The sequence below is a fragment of the Onychomys torridus genome, chromosome 1 (genome assembly GCF_903995425.1).
Source record: "Onychomys torridus chromosome 1, mOncTor1.1, whole genome shotgun sequence".
NCBI classification, from domain to species: Eukaryota; Metazoa; Chordata; class Mammalia; order Rodentia; family Cricetidae; genus Onychomys; species Onychomys torridus.
In genome coordinates, this window is record NC_050443.1 from 142,019,216 (window position 1) to 142,039,242 (window position 20,027).

The 20,027-nt window shown below is 41.3% G+C and overlaps 1 protein-coding gene across 1 annotated transcript in view; it reads right to left on the reverse strand.

Moving 5' to 3' along the window:
• C1H9orf135 (chromosome 1 C9orf135 homolog) overlaps positions 1 to 20,027 on the reverse strand; it is a 92,009-nt gene that overhangs the window by 42,154 nt on the left and 29,828 nt on the right. The window contains exon 2 of the mRNA XM_036176274.1: positions 18,593 to 18,698. Within this exon, the coding sequence (XP_036032167.1) occupies positions 18,593 to 18,698 (106 nt within the window). The remainder of the gene's footprint in view (positions 1 to 18,592; positions 18,699 to 20,027) is intronic.

Here is a 20,027-nt window from a genome sequence, read left to right on the forward strand (position 1 = left end):
TGCTGTAGTCTCCAGGAGCCCTACCACCCACTCCACTTCCATTCCCTGCAGACTCTGCCGCCTCTCGGTGTGGACCCAGGATCTCATGAGTTCTTTCTTGCTGCCCCTCTCAGCCTTGACTTCTAGCCCATCTCCATTACTTTGTGTCACTTAAAGACCTGAATGAACACTCTCTATCCACAGCCAATCATTGCATTTGCCTAGGATACAGGATGAGCAATGGCAACCAAAGAACAGAACATCCACCCAACCAAGACAAGACCTGATAACTACATCAAGAAATACCACAAACATCCTAATGCCAGATGCTTACATCCCAGCACAAAAGCATACAAACACAAACAGCCAAGACAATATGGCTGTTCAAGAAGACAGCAACTGCCATAAGCTAAGAGAAAGGCAATTTAGCTGAAACACAAGACAAGTACTTTAAAATAATAATTACAAGTATGTTCAAGGACTTCAGAGAGAATATGAATAAATGCCTTAATGAAGATCATGAAAACACAAACTGTTGAATGAAGTAATGAAAACATTTCAAGACGTGAAAGTATATTTAACAAAGAAATAGAATCACTAAAGAAAACCCAAACTGAAATAAAAATGGAAATGAAAACCTTAGATGCCAAATAAAAACCTCAGATATAAGCTCATCAGCACATTACAAGACATGGAAGACAGAATTTCAGGTGCTGGAAACAAGGTAGGAGAAATAGATATCTCAGTCCAAGAAAATGTTAAGCCTAAAAAAATTCCAGGCACTAAACATGTAGGAAATCTGGGACACTATAAAAGAAGATCAAACCTAGGAATCATAGGGATAGAAGAAACAGAAGAAACACAGGTCGAAGGCACAGAATATAGTTTTGAAAAATAGTTTCCCCAAACCACAGAAAGAAATGTCCTTCAAGGTACAAATGAATACCAAGCAGATGGGATAAGAAAAAATATTCCCCAGAATACATAATAACTAAAGCACTAAATAGTCAAAACAAAGAAAGGATATTGTGAAAGTGAATTTTGTCTAACACCTGACTTTTTGATGGAAACTCTGAATGCCAGAAGGGCCTGGACACATGCTCTACTAACTCGAGAGACCACAGATGCCAGCTCAGACTACTCTCTCCAGCAAAACTGTCAATCATAATAGCTGAAGAAAGAATAACATTCTATGATCAAAAAACAAATTTAAGCAGGATTTATCTACAAATCCATCTCTACAGAAGTCACTAGGAGAAAATTTTAGTCTGAAGAGGTTAACTACACCCAAGAGGACACAAGGAATAAATAATCCCAGACCAGCAAATCAAAAGAGGAGGGGGAAATCCATATCATGACAACAAAATAATAAGAATCAATTAATACAACTCATTAATAACACAATATTAGTGTTCTCAGTGTCCCTAATAAAAAGACACATACTAACAGACTGAATTAGAAAACAGGATCCATCTTTTTGCTGATCAAAAAAAGATATTCAACCATCAAGGATGTTCATCACCTCAAGTTAAAGAAGGGAAAAGGTATTCAAAGCAAATGGATCCAAGAGGCAAACAGGAATCACCATTTTATATCTGGCAAAATAGAGTTCAACCCAAAACTACTCAGAAGAGATAAGGACAGACACTACATAGCCATTTTAAAAAATTACCAAAGGATATTACAATTCTAAACATTTATGTTTATAACATAAGGACAGTCAAGCCCATAAAAGAAACACTACTATAGCTAAAACCACATAATGGTCATCACATAGTGATGGTGGGGGACTTTAATACTCCACTCTCACCAGTGGACAGGTGCTGTGGATATCGCTCTGTGTAAATAAAGTTCTGATTGGCTAGTGGCCAGGCAGGAAGTATAGGCGGGACAAGAGAGAAGAGAATTCTGGGAAGTAGAAGGCTGGGGGGAGACACCGCCAGCCGCCGCCATGAGAAGCAACATGTAAAGACACTGGTAAGCCACAAGCCATGTGACAAAAAATAGATTAACAGAAATGGGTTAATTTAAGATAGAAGAAGCAGATAACAGGAAGCCTGCCACGGCCATACAGTTTCTAAACAATATAAGTTTCTGTGTGCTTTCTTGTTTGGGTCTGAGCGACTGTGGGACTGGCGGGTAAGAGAGATTTGTCCTGACTGGGCCAGGCAGAAAAACTCCAACTACAGACGGGTCATTCAGACAAAAACTAAACTGAGAAATACCAGACTTAAATGATGGCATAAATCAACTGGACCTAACAGAGATATGGAGCATCCCACCCAGACACCAGAGAATATACTTTGTTTCCAGTCGCTCATGAAACTTTCTCCAAAATTAACCACATGCTTAGACACAAAGAAAGTATCAAAATATGAGAAAATTGAAATAACTCTGCATCCTTTCTGACCACCATAAATCAAAGCTGGATAACAACAACAAAAGAAATGAAAGATACAAATTCATGGAAACTAAACAACTCACTACTGAAGGAAAACTGGGTCTAGACAGAAATCAAGAAGAAAATTACAAACATTTAGAACTAAATGAAAATCAAATGATAGCATACCCAAACGTATGGCACACAAGGAAGGCAGTTCTAAGAGGCAAGTTCACAGCACTAAAAGCCTACATAAAAGAAATGGAGAGATTCCAGACTAGCCACTTAATGACTCACCTGAAAGTTCTAGAACAAATCATACCCAAAATGAATAGATGGAAAGAAATAATCAGACTCAGGGCTGAAATCAATGAACTAGAAACAAGCAAAACAAAAACAAAAACTACAAAGAAATTTGTAAAAATTAACAAGATTGACCAATAATTAGCCAAATTAACCAAAAGAAAAAGAGAGAAGATCCAAATTAATAAAATTAGAAATGAAAAGAGGTCATTACAAAGAGACTGAGGAAATCCAGAGAATCATAAGGACGTACTCTATTCATAATAGCCAGAAGTTGGGAACAGTCTACATACTCATCAACTGACAAATAGTTGATAAAAATGTGATATGTGTATGCAAATGGAATATTATTCAGCCATTAAAGAAATAAAGTTTACAGGCAAATGGATGAAGCTAAAATGAATCATCTTGAATGAGATGACCCAGACCCCAAAAGATAATTATTATATGTTTTCTCTTATTTGTGGATGTTAACTTGATAAGCTTGATATGTGTGCTACAACCTGAATAACCACAGAGGCCAGGTACCTAGTAAGGGACTAGGTGGGAGGAGAGCATCTCCTTAGGAAGGAGAATTGAAATGATGTCAGAGACTGAAAAACATGAAACTAGAGAAGCAGAATTAAATAGGGAGGTGGGAGAGAAGGGTAAAGAAGGAAATATAGGGAGGGACAACTAACTGAAGGGCATTTGAAAAACTATTATTGTGGAAGCTTCTAAAAACATATACATATATGGAAGGAGTCTAAGTGGAGTCACCAAATAACAGGCAAGAAAATGCACCAACTGGAAATCTTACACCACCAAGTAAAACTTCCTGTTTTAAGAATGGGTTACAAGAGTTCCCATGGGACCCCAAACATCACAGACTATTACCGAGTCTACTGGTTGCTCTCCACAACTGATGGTAAGACCCTGTTGCTGAAGACAACATGGATGCCATTGAACACAGAGAAATCAGGCTGGTGCCTAGCTAGAAGCTTCACCCCTACTGACTTGCATTCATGGTACTGGAAGTTACTCAGCACACTACTGGAGGGGAAAGAGGATCATCAATCCAGCTACAAACCCTAAGACCTACAACTGACCTGCCTCCAAGATATGCTTGTGAAACGGGGGTGCAAGTGTTATGGTAGAAACCAACAACCTTTTCATTGGATTTAAGGCCCAGTCCATGAGATAAAACCCATACTGTTAAAGGGGCCAAGAACCTGAGATTAGATAGGTCCTGGGCCTAAAGGAAATTCTCTTGCTATTATTCTCCTAAAGCAACATAGCACTAAAATGATCCTTAAAAACATACTGCTATATCCATGGCTCAGCCTACATCAGAGAAGCTTTCACAGTAAATTAGAGTTAACACAGAGAGCCACAACTGGACAGTGTAAAGATAGCGACTTTGGAACACTCAGTCATAAATAGGATTTCTTCAGCAAAGTCCTCCCCTCAAGCCTGAGGGATCTACAGAAGGCAGAAAGACTAAAAGCTAGAGGTGAGTCACGGATGATTTCAAGGAAACCATGTCTTCTAGGCACAATAGGACTGAGCTATATATGAATTCACAGAGACTGTAGCCGCATTCCCAATACCTGAACAAGTTCAAGCCAGACAGGGTCCCAGTGCTAAGAGAAGGAAATGGACACAGGGTCCTACCCCTAACTAAGAAGCTATCTGCAACCAATACCTGCTGGAAAGGGAAACCCCGTTTTCTCCAACAGAGTTTCACTATGTGTATTAACCACAGTTCAGGGCAGGTCTCACACCCAGGAGCAGTTGGCCAATGCAAAAACGGTATTTGTGTGAACTTTTTTTCACTTTTCGGTATTTTGGCATTCTTTTGTCTTATTGGTCTTTTGCCTTTTCATATTATTTTAGTTTTTGTGTTTTATAGGGTTTAATCTGCTTAATTTTTGGTTTTTCTTGTAATTTTCATTTGTGTACCTCTGGCTTTTGTTTATTTGCTTGCTTGTTTTTGAGACAGAGCATACACAAAGTTGGATGGGGAGGGGAGAAGGGAGAACCTGGCAGGGGTTAGGGGAGGGAAAACATGATCAAAATATATTGAATGAAATATTTTTAATTAAAGAGACATTAAAAATGGAAAAATACAACCTACTTCGTCTATTTGAAAGAAAAAAAAAAGCCTTTAATCCCAGCTCTTGGGAGGCAGAGGCAGGCAGATCTCTGTGAGTTCAATGTGCAAAGCCAGTTCAGGACATCCAAGGCTACACAAAGAAACCTTCTCTCAAAAAACCAATAAATAAATAAATAAATAAATAAACAAATAACAGATCATCAGAAACATCATTTTTGTTTCTCAACTGCTGTGCTATCCTTGGAGACCCTAGCTCTGCTTCTATATCTAGGTTAACTCAGAATCTGAAAGACTTTAGAGAGGTCCCCACAAACAAAACCAACATTGCTTTGAACAGATAGAACTCTCAGAATACAATCAGAAAAAAAAAATAATTTCATTTTCCCTGCTATCTGTTCAAGGAAGTTTATGTGAGTTTTTTGTTTGTTTGTCTTGTTTTATTTTGTTTTTTTCTTATCCCTAAAAGAAATAAATCCTGGGTAATCTCTATTTTGTTCTCTGATCATTCTGACATATACCAAAACCATCTCCTGTCATGAACTAGTCTCAGTTAAGTGGTTAATAGTAGACCATCACAAAAGTACCTTCTAGTTGTTGAGTTGTCTGGAGTGGGGGGAAGTGGAGCAGGTAGGAAAACAGAAAGTCAATCAGTCGCACCCTGTACTTCACCTTCCCACCCCCTTCTGCAGCCTTTTCTAGACCCAGAGTGATCTATCTATCTTGATAAGAGAAAAGCTTTGGCCTTACATGAAATTCATCACTTTGATGTGATATTTTAATTATTGACGTTTTTATGATCTGACCATAAAATTGACGGTACTTGCACCAGATATTATTTACATATAGACAGTGGAATTTTATTCAGCTATAAAGAAAAATGAAACTAACAAGAAACTGGATGAAACTGGAAAATATTGTATTAAGTAAGCAATGTTATCCAGGCTCAGAAAGACAAATTCCACGTGTTCTTTCTCCTCTGCAGATTCTAGCCTACAGCTGTTAAATATTTATATCTAGGTGGGAGCAAATATGTAAAGGCCAGGAAACTAGAAAGGAGCCCATGAAATGATAAAGGAAGGAGGAAGACGCTTTAAGGAGAGGGGTAGGATGGGGAGACAACAGAACTAAGTGGGAAAGAGAGACCGTGAGGTCAAAGGGAGCAGTGGAGAAAGGAGGCAGAGGAATGAGGAGACATCGTGGGCAGGGACAGAATCGACCAAAATCAAGTCTGTGTGAAAATGCCATGTGGTTTTTGGCTTGTTTGAACATTTTTATGTGTGTAGGTGCTTTGCTGACATGTTTGTCTGTGCACCATGTGTACACCTGGTGCCTGCAGAGGTCAGAAGCAGACAAAGAATCCCTTGGAACTTGAGTTCCAGGAAGTTGTGGGTACTGGGAATTGAACCTGAGTCCAGCAAAGTCTTTTAACCACTGAGCTATCTCTCCAGCTGTTGCTTTATAAGCTAATTTTAAACAAATAAAATATTTAAATAATGAAAATAAGTGTTAGGGATTGATTATGACCTACTTTGGGTATTTGGGTAGACACAGACTCAATAGTAGGAAGTAAGCTGAGGATGGAGCAATGGGGAGTTGGATGTTTTAATTTCAATTTTTGAGAATTCTATACATGAGTGCTGTATTTGTATTATTCCCAGTCTCCCCCTCCCCTCTGTGGCTCCTCTCATGTCACCCCCACCTCTCAAACTCATGACTTTATAAGCATAATGAAAAATTACTTCCACAAAGCCGTATAAACAGGTGGTGGAGTCAGAAGACTACAGATGTGTGCATCTTCCACCATGTATGTATGTCTGTGACCATTAATAAAATGTAACCCTATACCTGCTTAAACAAACTGATACACATTAAAGAAAAAAAACTAGTTCATTCCTGTGCTAAATTAAGGCATGGTGACTGATGCAGAAATGGAGCATCAAAGGAGAGTGATGTGATCTACATGGTGTGTGCCCTGTTTTCATTCCTGTCCCAAATCCTTAGAAATTGCAGAGAAAATATTTTGTAGAAGAAATAAACCCACAGATGCAGCAGAAATCAGGCAAGGACCACTCAGTGGGCCAGAATGTATATAGAACTCCTCAAAGAGGAAAGGCAGATGTAGTTGTGCTGATGCTAGGAAAGATGGTCTAAAGGAGTTCCAGGGGAGGATGCAGAGAAGGCTGCCATCAACATTTAGGAGGATGCAGAGAAGGCTGCCATCAACATTTAGGAGGATGCTTAGAAGGCTGCCATCGACATTTAGGAGGATGCAGAGGCAGGAAACAAGAGCTAGCCCAGCTCAGCAGCCCATTGCCCAATGCCTTCCTTTGATAACAGCCCTTCAAGTCATTTATCTGTTAAGATTCTGGTTTGTATGCTTCCTTCAGATATTTAGGCAGGAAAGACAAGAAGCATCTTATTGCAGGGTATTTGATCACACTGTGAAACCCCAAAGCTGTGTTAACAAAATAAATCATGGACCAGGCAGCAGAACCAGAAACTAGTTGACAGGAATTAGCCACACAGAGTACAGAGGAGCCAGGAAGATGGACAGGGAGACGCACAGGAAAGAATAGGAAGGGACTTGGAGTTTCATGGTCTTTTTTTCTTTTTGGTTTGGAATGGCTGGAGAGACACTCTCCTGGTGGATCTCCAGTCAAAAAGGAAAGTAAGCTGGTTGCTGCTTGGCCTCTCTGGACTACAGGTATTTACCTCAACATCTGACTCCTGAGTCTTTATTGGTAAATAGAACAATAGAAACTTAGTTAAAAACAACAATTGGTACCCAATGTAGGGGGAAAGGCACCTTCTGATTGGTTTAATTAAGAGCTGAATGTCCGAAAGCTGGGCAGGAGAGGATGGGCGGGACTTCTGGAGAGAGATAGGAACTCTGGGAAGAATCTGGGGCATGGAGGGTTTGCCAGTGAGACATGGAGGAAGTCGGATGTACAGCACTGAGGAGAGGTAGTGAGTGATGCGGCAGAATGAAAATTAATATAAGTGGATTAATTTAAGTTTTCAGAGCTAATTGAATGTCTGTAACTCCAGTTCCAGGGGATCCGACACCCTCACACAGACATGCATGCAGGCAAAACAGCAATGCACATGAAATAAAAATAAATCATTAAAAAATAAAAGAGCTAGTTGGGACTAAGTCAAGCTTTCATCCTTAATAAGAAGTCTCTGTCATTATTTGGGAGCTGGCGGTCCTAAGAAATTCTAACTATAGCACCTTTAAAGTCATACTGTCAATTACTATCTACTAAGTCAAAGGCAGATATCTGAACTAACCAAGTGAGTTATACCAGAATGTCTGAGATCTGATATAATTTTTACCTCTTATTTCCCCTAGGGTCATTAACTTTCAATGCCATGTTTTCCACCAACATAGTTCATATTTAGGCATATTAGTTATTCTTTTTTAAATCTTTAATATTTTTTCAGACAAATACTAATTGCATGAATTTATAGGCTGTGATGTTTCAACACATTGCATTGTACAATGACCAAATCTTCATAATTATTATAGCCATTACTTCAAACGTTTAAAGCCATATCTTTAAAGACTTGCAAAACCTTCTCTTTTCATCTATTTCAAAATCCCATATTTATGAACTATATAGCCTTGGTGTTGTGCAATAGGACACCAGCACTCACTCACCTGACCTAACTGGCACCTGGTACTCACTCTCCCCACCCTCTCCCACTCCCATCTTTCCTCTCCAAACCTCTGATAACAAGTGCCTTACTCTCTCCTTCAACTTTATTCAATTCTACATACAAATAAGATCTTTAGTCAAGCGAGTCACAAACCACTTCTTATGAAGTGGCCTCTATTATCCAGTGGCTCCCACCTCAATGTCAAAGATGGGTCACCAAGTAAAAGTATGTGTACACATGCTTGTGTGTGTGCATGCACACAATAATAATAATAATAATGATAATAACAATAATGAGGATGATGCCTCAATACATAGTTATTTAATGTAGCTCTTCCTTCTTTCCTTCCTTCCTTCCTTCCTTCCCTCCTTCCTTCCTTCCTTCCTTCCCTCCTTCATTTCTTCCTTCCTTCCTTTCACAAATATGTATTGAATACAAACTATGTGCTGGGCACTGCTCTAGGAATTGGAGCTCTCCAGGCAGTGGTGGCGCACGCCTTTAATTCCAGCACTTGGGAGGCAGAGCCAAGCGGATCTCTGTGTTCAAGGCCAGCCTGGTCTACTAGAGCAAGATCCGGGACAGGTACCAAAACTACACAGAGAAACTCTGTCTCAAAAAATAATAATATTAATTAATTAATTAATTAATTAATTAAAAAATTGGAGCTCTAACAGGAACCAAAACAGACCAATGACCCTACATGTATAGAGCTTGTACTCTAGTAGAGACAGACAAAAGCTAAGTCTGAAATGTGACTGGTGATCTGCAAAGAAACCCAAAGTAAGGATAGAGAATAGAGGAGGTTCAGAGCCTGAGCTGCCCTTTAACTGGCAAATGTGTAACTGGTCATTGAGTAAACGGGACTTCTTCCTGGGAACAACTAGAAAACAAATGTCCTTCCTCCTCCAGCCGCTGCCCCTGCTCAGTCATTTGGAGGGGCTAGTCCTTTCTTGTGCTTGATGAAATATAAAACTAGCCCTAGGGCTTTTCTGGTTACCTGCTCTGGCTGTTTTTTTCCCAAGAAGCATCTTGCTAGATAGGTTGAATGCTCAGTCCCTTATACAAAGGTCACACTTCATTTAAAGTTGAAGAATCTTTGTTTGGGGCTTGCTTTGTCCAGATCTACTTCAGTGGAAACAGGGGGCACAATTGTCTTACTGCACTCTTGGAATTGGTCCCCCACTCTCCAGAGCCCTCTTGTCTGAGTGGGGGTGAGAGGTGCTGATGGAAGGGTATCAGGACATGGGGCAGAGGAGAGGCAGGCAGAAGAAGGGCAGGATGCAATCCGGAATGTCTATGTTTCACCACCCATTCCTGACATTTATGACTATTCAAAGATGACCTTCTTCGGAATGCTCTGATAGCTTTGAGATCCTCTCTGGGAAGAATAAAAGGTGTGTCTCAGATGCAGGATGACTCTGGCTGGATTTTAAAATACTGCTTCAAAGGAATTTGAGGTGGGGAGGAAACAGGAGTTAGAGGGGGGATGGAAATCATGCCAATGCAGTACTCCCGTGCAAAATCCTGTAAAAAATGTAAATGAAATAGTATCTTGCTTCAACCTCTGGAAATTCAGGTCGTCTTCCTCCCATCTCCCCACACCCACCCCCCAGGTCAGGTTCTGAAATGACCACATGTCATTTTTCCCTTCCTTGTGCCACACACTTAATTCATAAATGCCACTTCCTGGCCCAAGGACATCCCTGCTCCACCCCGCAGTCATGTAGCCAGCTCCCTCCTCCTCTTCTGCTTCTTTGGGGAGATCATCAGAGCCTCGTGTCTGTAATTCCACATCATCCAAGGAGCTTTACAGATGCAACCTAGAGCACAGCCTTACCCAAACCTTCAAACTCCTCTTTGGGCATCTTGGATCCCAAGCTTCTTGTACCATTCATGTGAATGGGGGCCTAATGGGACCAACTTATATGAGAGCCTTGCACATGTAAGTTCATGCTTCACTTCAGTTTGTAAAACTTGTTTGGTTCTTAGAGCCTTAGCCAACATATAGACAGAGTCCTGTTGGATACTCCTACAAATAAATGATGCCCACAGTATTCCCTACAGCCAGGGAATTCAAGCATACAGACTTTTAACTAGCTAAACAGAAATATTGTTGGACATAAGAAGCAGCCACTCAGCAGAAATCTTGCAAAAAAGGGAAAATGCTAAGAAAGCATTCTGGGGGAGGGGGAACAGATGGGAAAGAGCTAGCCAGCATGTTTGTGCACATAACTAGAGGGACAGGGACAAAGCTGAAGCTCAGAGCAGGACATTGAAGTCCCAACATATAGTGATACATTATATATGGTAGATAGATAGATAGATAGATAGATAGATAGATAGATAGATAGATCTAGACATATACAGTGAAATGTGTATTATTTCAAGCAAGACTACAGAATAGTCAGGATGCAGTGTATGGGAACCAACAAGCTAGTGGACTCATCATGGAGCAGTGTGGCAAATGCAAGTGGTAGCTTGGAAGACTAATTCAGTGTTGGGAGCCATGTGAGGGGACCAACAGGCAGCATTGGAACTCATGGAACATGGCTGGGTGGTTGGCAAAGCCATGCCTGAGTGAGCCTTGAAGAGGCAAAGCCCTGAGGACTACATGTCCTGAGGACCTCATGATGTTATTGAGCATGGCTCTGATTGTTGCCTTCATGGTTACCACATCCTTCATCATCTCTGGGTTGTATGAAAACTCTCAAATGGCTTCTAGCCCCTCACTGGACAGTGTTACTGGTACTTAGAATAATAGTGATTGACTTCTTCCAAGCTGCTGGAACAGAGTAATCATTCAAGCACCACCCTTAGAAAGAATTTAGACATGTATAATTGTTGATAAGGCTAGGTTAGGGTGTTTCTGTTAATGGCTTTGAGGTAGAAAATCTTGGGGAACAATTTAAAGTTTAGAAAGGCACATTGTTGAGTGAGGGACTGCTTGAAGTCAAGAAACAAGGACAATGACAGGCTGGCTACTGCTGGCTGACATACTTTTCTTGCTAGGATGGGTTGGTGATCAAAGGTGATGATTAATTCTTTGTACCCATTTCTGCCCTCAGCTTCCTGATATAAAAATCTATTGATGAGTGGGTATGTACCCTGAGGATTTAAAATAGAGCTGACTGGTTCCTTTTTGTATATAAAAGTTTAGATTTATGATTTCTCTAAGATTGTCTTTTGAGATAAATAATAAAATATTGGTCCTTTCTTTGTAACTGCAAAATGCAGCCTGCCAGCAAAAGAGCTGGCTGATAAAAAAAATACCTTGTTTGTGCTGAGCGTTGGTGGCACACGCCTTTAATCCCAGCACTCGGGAAGCAGAGGCAGGCAGATCTCTGTGAGTTGGAGGCCAGCCTGGTCTACAAAGCGAGTTCCAGAAAAGGCACAAAGCTACACAGAGAAACCCTGTCTCAAAAAACCAAAAAAATAAAATAAAATAAAATACCTTGCTTGCTTATACTCTGTTAATCTAGAACACCATACTTGGGTATGAATGTATGTGGGTTCTTGGGACAAATTGTTTTTCACCTATAATATGTAAAATGTTTAATCATGTAAGGCATATGGAAAACATGCTGTGTTTTATTTGTATTCATTGCAATCATTCACTTAAAAGTAGAATGTAACCACATTGCAATTTTTTATACTGCTTGAAAGATTTTTCTGGGGTATATAAGCTGTAAGGGAAAAATAAAGACACAGGAGAAGGAAATCACCAGGAAAGCTGTAGAAAGAAGACATCAGGAACCAGCTAGAAAAAGAGACATCAAGAGAGACATCAGGGTAGAAGAACAGAACAGAAAAGGAACAGAGTAGAACAAGCAACAGAAACAATAATAAAATGAAGAAATAAGCTTTGGCCCTCAGAAAAGCCCTCATGTGTCTGTTTGTCTGTCCAGTAGTTCACCTACTCTGCATCTCCTCTTTGATTTATCTGACCTGCTGAAGGCTTGCCATTCATCAGCACCCTAGGTGAGGTCCTGACATGTTGGAGGGGTGTGTGTGTGTGTGTGTGTGTGTGTGTATGTGTGTGTGTGTGTGTGTGTGTTTCCCTTGTTTTGCCAGCCCTAGGGAATTAAGTTTTACTCCCTCAGATAGAAAAGTCAAGTGAGTGATTAATTCATCAACTCCGTGGATCCCCCTCAATCCCTGAGATGCTGAAGCCTGGTCCTTACAGCAGCAATATTTCAGACATTAGACTTTAATGCCAACTTGAATATACTGTCAAGTTATTTGACCTTGAACAAGTGATTGATTTCACAGATCTCAGTTTCCTTCTCTGTATACTACAGGTCCCAGGTGGTACCTGCCTAAGTTATGCAGAGGGTGAAACCAGGGGCTTTTTGTAGTGAACTGAGCTGTGACACTGAACACTGATAGGACAAGTCACAAAACTATCTTAGCCAAACTGTCTCTTCAGTTCCCCACACCCAGTGCATTCCCACCTTTAGTTCGATAGAAGTCTTGAGACAGTATTGTAGCTTTTCTGGGCCCCTCAAGTCTCCAGAAGAGTATAATTCCATTTATGAAAGTCCCCAGTTCAATGAAATCAGCACTTCTATTACACCAAGTACCCCCTTTCTCAGCTTCGAGCTGCATGCATGTCTGAGAGCCTAGAACTGCAAGGATGGAGCTTTGCTGTCTCCCTTCTCTACTCATGGATGCCTGCCAGGTCTGGCTGAGGGGCAGAGATTGGGTGGAAAGATGTAATGCTAAGTGGCTCTTACTCCCCTGACATGAGCCAGTGCACATGAGTTGGCTGACATTCAAAACCAACTCCTTTCCTAGGACATTTTTGAGATTGCATTTGGGCATTCTTTCACTAAGGATCTCCAATTGCTGCTTGCTGGGGACAGGCAGGGCTCCTCCACACCCCACACACTCCCTATACACTCCTTCTCAGGCTCAAACAAGGCAGCAAGAGCTCCTTCTAACGTTTTCTTCATGTCAATAAAAAAAAAAAAATGCAAGGAAAAGGACCACTGACCCAAATTACCACAGCCAAATTAAAGCAAGCAATGAATTAAAGCAAGCTTTTTATTCATGTACACGGGCTGCCTGCCAAAAAGGCAGGAAGGGGTTTAAAAGGTCAGCATTGGGTGTGGGGAAGATAAGGTTTTCGTAGCTCAGGAGTAGGGGGTTTCCAAATGGGTGTGTGTGTGTGTGTGTGTGTGTGTGTGTGTGTGTGTGTGTGTGTCAAGTTTACCAATAGGCAGGTTTACAGGCACAGAACATAACAAAGTAGTCATAACAACAGGCAGTTAATAACCTTTCGAAACAAAGGCAGGGGTGCAAGATGGTCACAACAACTTTTTGAAACAAAGACACCATTGCCATTTCTGAAGAGGCAGCAGAGAACCCTTTGTAGTTAAGGTGACAGGTGGAGCATAGCCCAATCCTTGAGAAACAGAGGTTTAATCACAAAAAGCAAGGCACCTGGTTTGTCTTTACTGTAAGATGGCCTTCAAGCCCACAATGGAGGCTGGCTCATTCATCATTCATTTCCCTTATGGGAGACTCAGTCATTGTCTTGACTGATTATATTTTACTGCCATAGCTTATGATCTGAATCCTTTCCAGTTTATCTCAAATCCCTGCAGTAACAGCCCCCGCTGCCTACATGCTATGATGAGCCAAGCTGGTCCCCTCACCTCCAGGTAGAAGCAGTCACTTCATGACAGGAACTGAACTGCCACCATCCATGCAATAATGATTTCCCTTGTGCCAGCAGGACCTCATGGAACTAGACCTGAGATCATGATCCATAAGACCACAGTTTGACCAAGACTGACTATGCATACTTCCTGACCCATCCTTTTATTCTTCTATTCTTCTACATAATACCGAAGTTTCCTTTGGTACCTGGTGAGGGTTTAGGATGACTCTCTCGCTATTCCTTCAGAGTGCGGCAACAACACACACTGCTTCCTGCCATCACCACATGTCTCTGACTGGACTCTGGAGGCAGTGCGGTCTATTAAGAAGATACCACCACCACCACCACCACCACCACCCAGAGTCAGTTCTCTGGCCAACTACAGGAATAGCAATTCCTCTTCTGAACTTTGGGATTTAGCAGGTCTCCTGTGCTGGGCTGCTGGCTCTCTGCCCCGGTCCTACAGTCAAACAACTCTAGCAGATTTTATCTTGTGACTTATCCAGGTGAACCCATTCAAAGATAGCCTGGCCACTCTGAGGGCAGCTTGCTCCCTCTCCCCTCTTCTACCACATCAGGTACAGCAGTTCACACTAAGGTTCTCAAGCTGGTGTCACAGACTGGGGCCCTACACTTTTGAAATTCCAGGACACATGTCTCTATAAATAGTTCCTTTGAAATCCCTCTCAACCAGAGAAAAAGGAACTAGCAATCCCCAGGTAAACAAATCCTCTTTCAAATCTTTGGGCAGCACTCTCCAAAAACATAACAGCAAATACTTTTACTCTGGTTTGAAGGTCTTAGATGGTCCTGCCTAGGCAAGCCAGCTTCTTAGGCAATGTGCTTCTCAGCAACTATCAAGGGTGTTCATAGATAGGTATAATGGCAACACTTGGGAGGTGGGGGAAGAAAGTTCAGAAGTTTAAGGTCACCCTTACCTACATAGGAAGTTTGAGGCCAGCCTGAACTACATGAAATACTAGCTGAAAAAAAAATTTTTAAAGTGTTCCAGACTTTAGGCCTCTGTCAAAACTTTGGTAAAAACAGGAAAAGAGATTCATGAATTCATCAGATGGTGTCTGGGAGGCCCTGAACTGGTGTCTACCTCTCCCTGGACACTTGGGACATTGAGTAAGTGATGTTATGATTGATCAGGTTAGGTTTAGAATGAGGTTAGTAATTAATACTTTTCTCCACATCTTTGTAGCTTTTCTGTGAAAAACAAAAACAAAAATGGATGGATCAGTACTTTATACATAAAACTATCAGAAAAACAGACTAGAAACTGTAAGGTTTCAAGGGGACAAACAACTGAGGTGCTTACTTAATATATCAAAGCAGATCTGGCCACCGAGTTCTCCCAGCATCCCTCAGTCCCTACCTATTACAGTGTCCTCCTGGCTTGCATACCCTGCCCTTACTCTGAACTCTCCGGCCCAGGAGGCTGGGCTGCTTTTCCCATATAATCCAGCCAGTTTGGTTATGGGTTCTTATTATGTACTCTCTTTTGGGCCCCCTGACTGAATTACCTGGCTCCCCTCTCTCCGCTGTCTCTTCTCTCTTCCTCTCCCCTTCTCCTCATCCAGCTCAGGGTCATGTCTACTCCATACTCTCGCTGCTGACTCTGACTATTGCTCTCCCACATCTCTATAATAAACTTTCTCCTCCACCACACCTAAGTGCAGTCATTTTTCTTTCTTCTTTCTTTTTTCTTCTTTCTTTCCTTTCTTTCTTTTTCTTTCTTCTTCTTTCTTTCTTTCTTTTTTCAGTAGCTTGTAGAGGAAGAACAGGGTTTTCATGATCGTCACCAAAGGTATAGAAAAGGCAAATATCCTGGTTAAGTCTAAGCCTTGACCATTATAGTATATAGAAGCCAAGGAAAGAAGTGTCTAAGACCCTGTATGGTGTAGTCTCAATTTCAGTTCACCTCCCACAACCCAGAACCAATATGCATCTTGCTCAATTTTTCTTGCTCTAATCACGCATCTGCTCAAGAAAGTCCAGGTTTGGGGAAAATGGAGCAGAGGTGCTGTTAACTGAGCTCAGCATCAGGCGTATAAGCTCCACCTGCGTACTGTCAATGAGATATTTGGGGGCAAAGAGCAAGAAGCTTGAGCAAAAACAGAAATCTCACACTGCCCATGTGATTTGGGCTGGAACAGTAAAAAAAAAAAAAAAAGAGAACGGAGAAACTGATATGTCAAGAAAACCCCACGTGTGTGAATGAGAACAGTGCAGAGGTAAATGTCTTCTCTATCGTTGTTTTGGGTCCTGAAAGTTGTCTCATTCCACATCAAGCCAGCTGTAATTTTATACTGAATCTCATATTTCCCAGGTCATCCTACTTGTACTCATTACAACTAAAAGAAATGAAGGAAGCCAAACCACCATGCTAAGTCAATGTATTCCATCTACCATGGAATGAATTCTAGAGAATATTCTAGAATAATTTCCAACGTATAATTATGCCTTTTCTTAGGCCTGCCAATTTCACAAAGCCATCTGAGAGTATTAGCCTTTGGGGGCAAAACATGAGATCTACCCAGTGTTCTCAACATATTCACCTTCCACTATGTCAAGAAACCTGCTCTTCAGAATCTGAGGATATCTCTCAAGAGTTGCTCAAGAAAGCCTGGAGGGAGTGTAGCAGAGGTGCCACTGACTGCGCTCAACATCAGACACATGAGCTCCACTCACATACTAGCTGAGTGCCAACAGGACATCCCAATGTTTAAATGGGTTTGATGGGGTCTTCAGAATTTAGTTGTGTGCATACGATTTTGTGTGTGTGAGTGCATGGTGTATGTGTACACATATGTTCAGGTGCCCATGCCTTAGATCTCATTACCAATACAGAGGCCAGAAGAGGGCACATGTTCCTCTCTACCATTCTCCCCCTATTTGGGGTGGGGTGGGGGACAAGGTTTTTCCCTGACATTAGAGTTCATTTGTTTTTTTCTGGGTAGGCTGATCATCCTGTGTCTGTCCTCCTTGGAACTGGAGTTATAGGTGAGTGACAGATGCCCTGCTTGTTGTGTGTGTACTGAGATCTTAACTCTGGTCCTCATGATTATGCAGCAAGGGCTCTCAATCACTCAATCATCTCTTCCATCCCCTATACAGGCTTTTATCTAGCCCCAAAACTACTGCCATTATACTGTACAAGTGAAGAGTTTTTAGACTGGTAAGCTTCTGTACCTGGATCCCAAAACTTTGTGGTCATACTAATAGCAGGTTTAATTTCTTGTAACATCTACCTTGAGAAAAGTATTTTAGAAAAAGAAAAAGAAAAAAAATCAGATACCTGCGTGTGGTGGTATATTGTGTCCCCTAATATATTGTGCATCCTAATAAATTTATCTGGGGTCAGAGAACAGAACAGCCACTAGACAGACATAGAGGGCAGAAAATGGTGGCACTCTCACCTTTAATGCTAGCCTTCTGGAGGCAGAGATCCATCTGGATCTCTGTGAGTTCAAAGCCACACTGCAAATAGCCAGGAATGGTGACTCATGCCTTTAGTCCCAGGAAGTAATGGCAAAAAGCAGAAAGGTATATAAGGCATGTAAACCAGAAACTAGAGCCTTTGTTAAGCTTTGAGGCTTTTTAGCAGCAGTTCATCTGAGATCCATTTGGATGAGGACACAGAAGCATTCAGTTTGAAGAAACAGGATCAGCTGAGGAATGGGCGAGGTGAGGAAGCTGTGGCTTGTTCTGCTTCTCTGATCTTCCAGCATTCACCCCATTACCCAGCTCCAGGTTTGTTTTTATTAATAAGACCTTTGAAGATTTGTGTAACACCTGGGTTCAAACTGCACTTTCCCATTCCCTGGCTACACGTCTCTGAATGAACTGCTCCACACTTGGAAGTCTCTCCCTGCCTCTACAAAATGGAGATAAACACATGCTTCACAGGGTCATTCTGGAAGCTGGAAGTCACCCAGCAAGCTGCTGCTGTTCCAGCAAGACGCTGCTGCTGTTGCATAGCATCACATCTTCCCATGGTGGTAGAACTGGGAAGCATGGGGATCTTTAAGAGGTAAGAGACTCTTTGAGGGTATACTCTCAAAAGAAATTGGGTGGTCTAGTTTCAGTTTCCCTCTTATTCCTGCCTTAAAATGTGGCTACTGACCCTGACATGCATTCCCCAATGACACGCCAGTCACCCTTATCAGACCAGTGGGGTGACCTGATTTTAGACTTAAACCTCCAGAGCTGAGAGTCAAAATAAATGGCTTTACTTCATAGGTAGCCTATGTAAGATATCTTGTTATAGCAGCTGAACACTAACTAATACAGTCAGGCAGCATGCTAAGCACTTTGTTGCATATAGTTCACCCTGTAACCTTAAGAAGTAGGTGCACTGTACAAGTTTGCTAAGTGAACTGCAACTAAGTCACCTAATTATTGTCACAAATGAGTAACAGTGTTGGAAAAGATACTCCTCACCTTACCTTTTGCTGTTTCAGGATGACAGAGATTTCGGACAAAGAAATTAACAGCAACTACTTACTGGACAGTCAGTCCCAAGTCGCCAATACGTTGAATTACACAGTTTTTTCACCATCTCAGGACCTTCTATGTCATAATCTTTGGGAAAAGCTTCTCTGTCACGGTGCCTTCAGAAAAAAAAAAAAAAAGTTCCTTAGGAATAACCCTTATTGGCCATGTATTGCATTTAAATTTTTAATTTGCTATATTCCATGCTATTATCTTAATCATAAAGGTCAGATTCATGATGAATGATGTATTTCTCACCCTTTCTCAAGGAATTCCGAGACTGCTCCCTAAAAACAACTTGGCATATTTAATAAAACTTACACCATCATAGAAACACTACTTAACTAACACAGTAATTATTCAGTGGCTCCAGTGAACTGGATCTTATTTAATAATGTAGATTAATTACTGACGGTAAATTCAAAAATAAGTTATGGGAACAGCTTTAAAAGGCAGCTTGTCACTTTACAAATTCTCTCTTCCGTGAATTTTAATTACATTGTTTTTCAATCAAGGCAGGATGTAGTGACTGATAACCTGCATAGTCCCTATTTCCAAAGAGCACACAAAGAAACTGATAACCACCAGCTAAAAACCAAACAACAAGGTTCCACTTTTTTTTTTTTTTAAGATTTATCTATTTATTTTATATGTATTAGTGTTCTAATACTCTGCCTGCATGGATGACTTTATGCCAGCAGAGGGCATCAGATCCCATCATAGATGGTTGTGAGCCACCTTTGGAAGAGCAGCCAGTGCTCTTAACTGCCTAGCCACCTCTCCAGCCCCAAAGCCCCACTTCTTAGAATATGTGTGGAAAAAGAAAAAGCATTCCAATCATCTTGGCTAAAAGATGTTAAGGCTAATTTTAAAAGGAGTGGGGGAAGAGAAAGAGCAATTTGGTGTGATAAGAAATGAAAAGGAAGTTCTGTGGTTGGCTGCATAAGTAAGTTTTCCTAGAGCTTTTTAGATTAAATAAAGGAAGTTGAGACTATGCATCTGCAGAAGGGTCCCTAAGGGACACAAGGCAAGGGTTGTGCATGGCATACCCAAAAATACATCCAACCATTTGTTGGACAACCTGTAAGGCCCTGCTTGGTGAGCTTTGAACACAGTGTGTCCTCTCTGAAATGCTGGTATAAATTAGATTTCCTCAGTGGTAGTGCTGGGAGATGGGCCCAAAAAGAGGTAATTAGATCATTAAGATGCAATGGAGCCTTTCCTTACTGGGTTAGTGTGGCAGTTTGAATGTACTTGGCCCCCATAAGCTCACAGGGAGTGGCACTATTAGGAGGTGTGGCCTTGTTGGAGTAGGTGTGGCCTTGTTGGAGGAAGTGTGTCACTGTGGGAGTGGGCTTTGAAGTCTCCTGTGCTCAAGCCATGCCCAGTGTCACAGTTCACTTCCTGTTGCCTGCAGATGTTTGTGTGTATGCTGCCATGTCCCAACC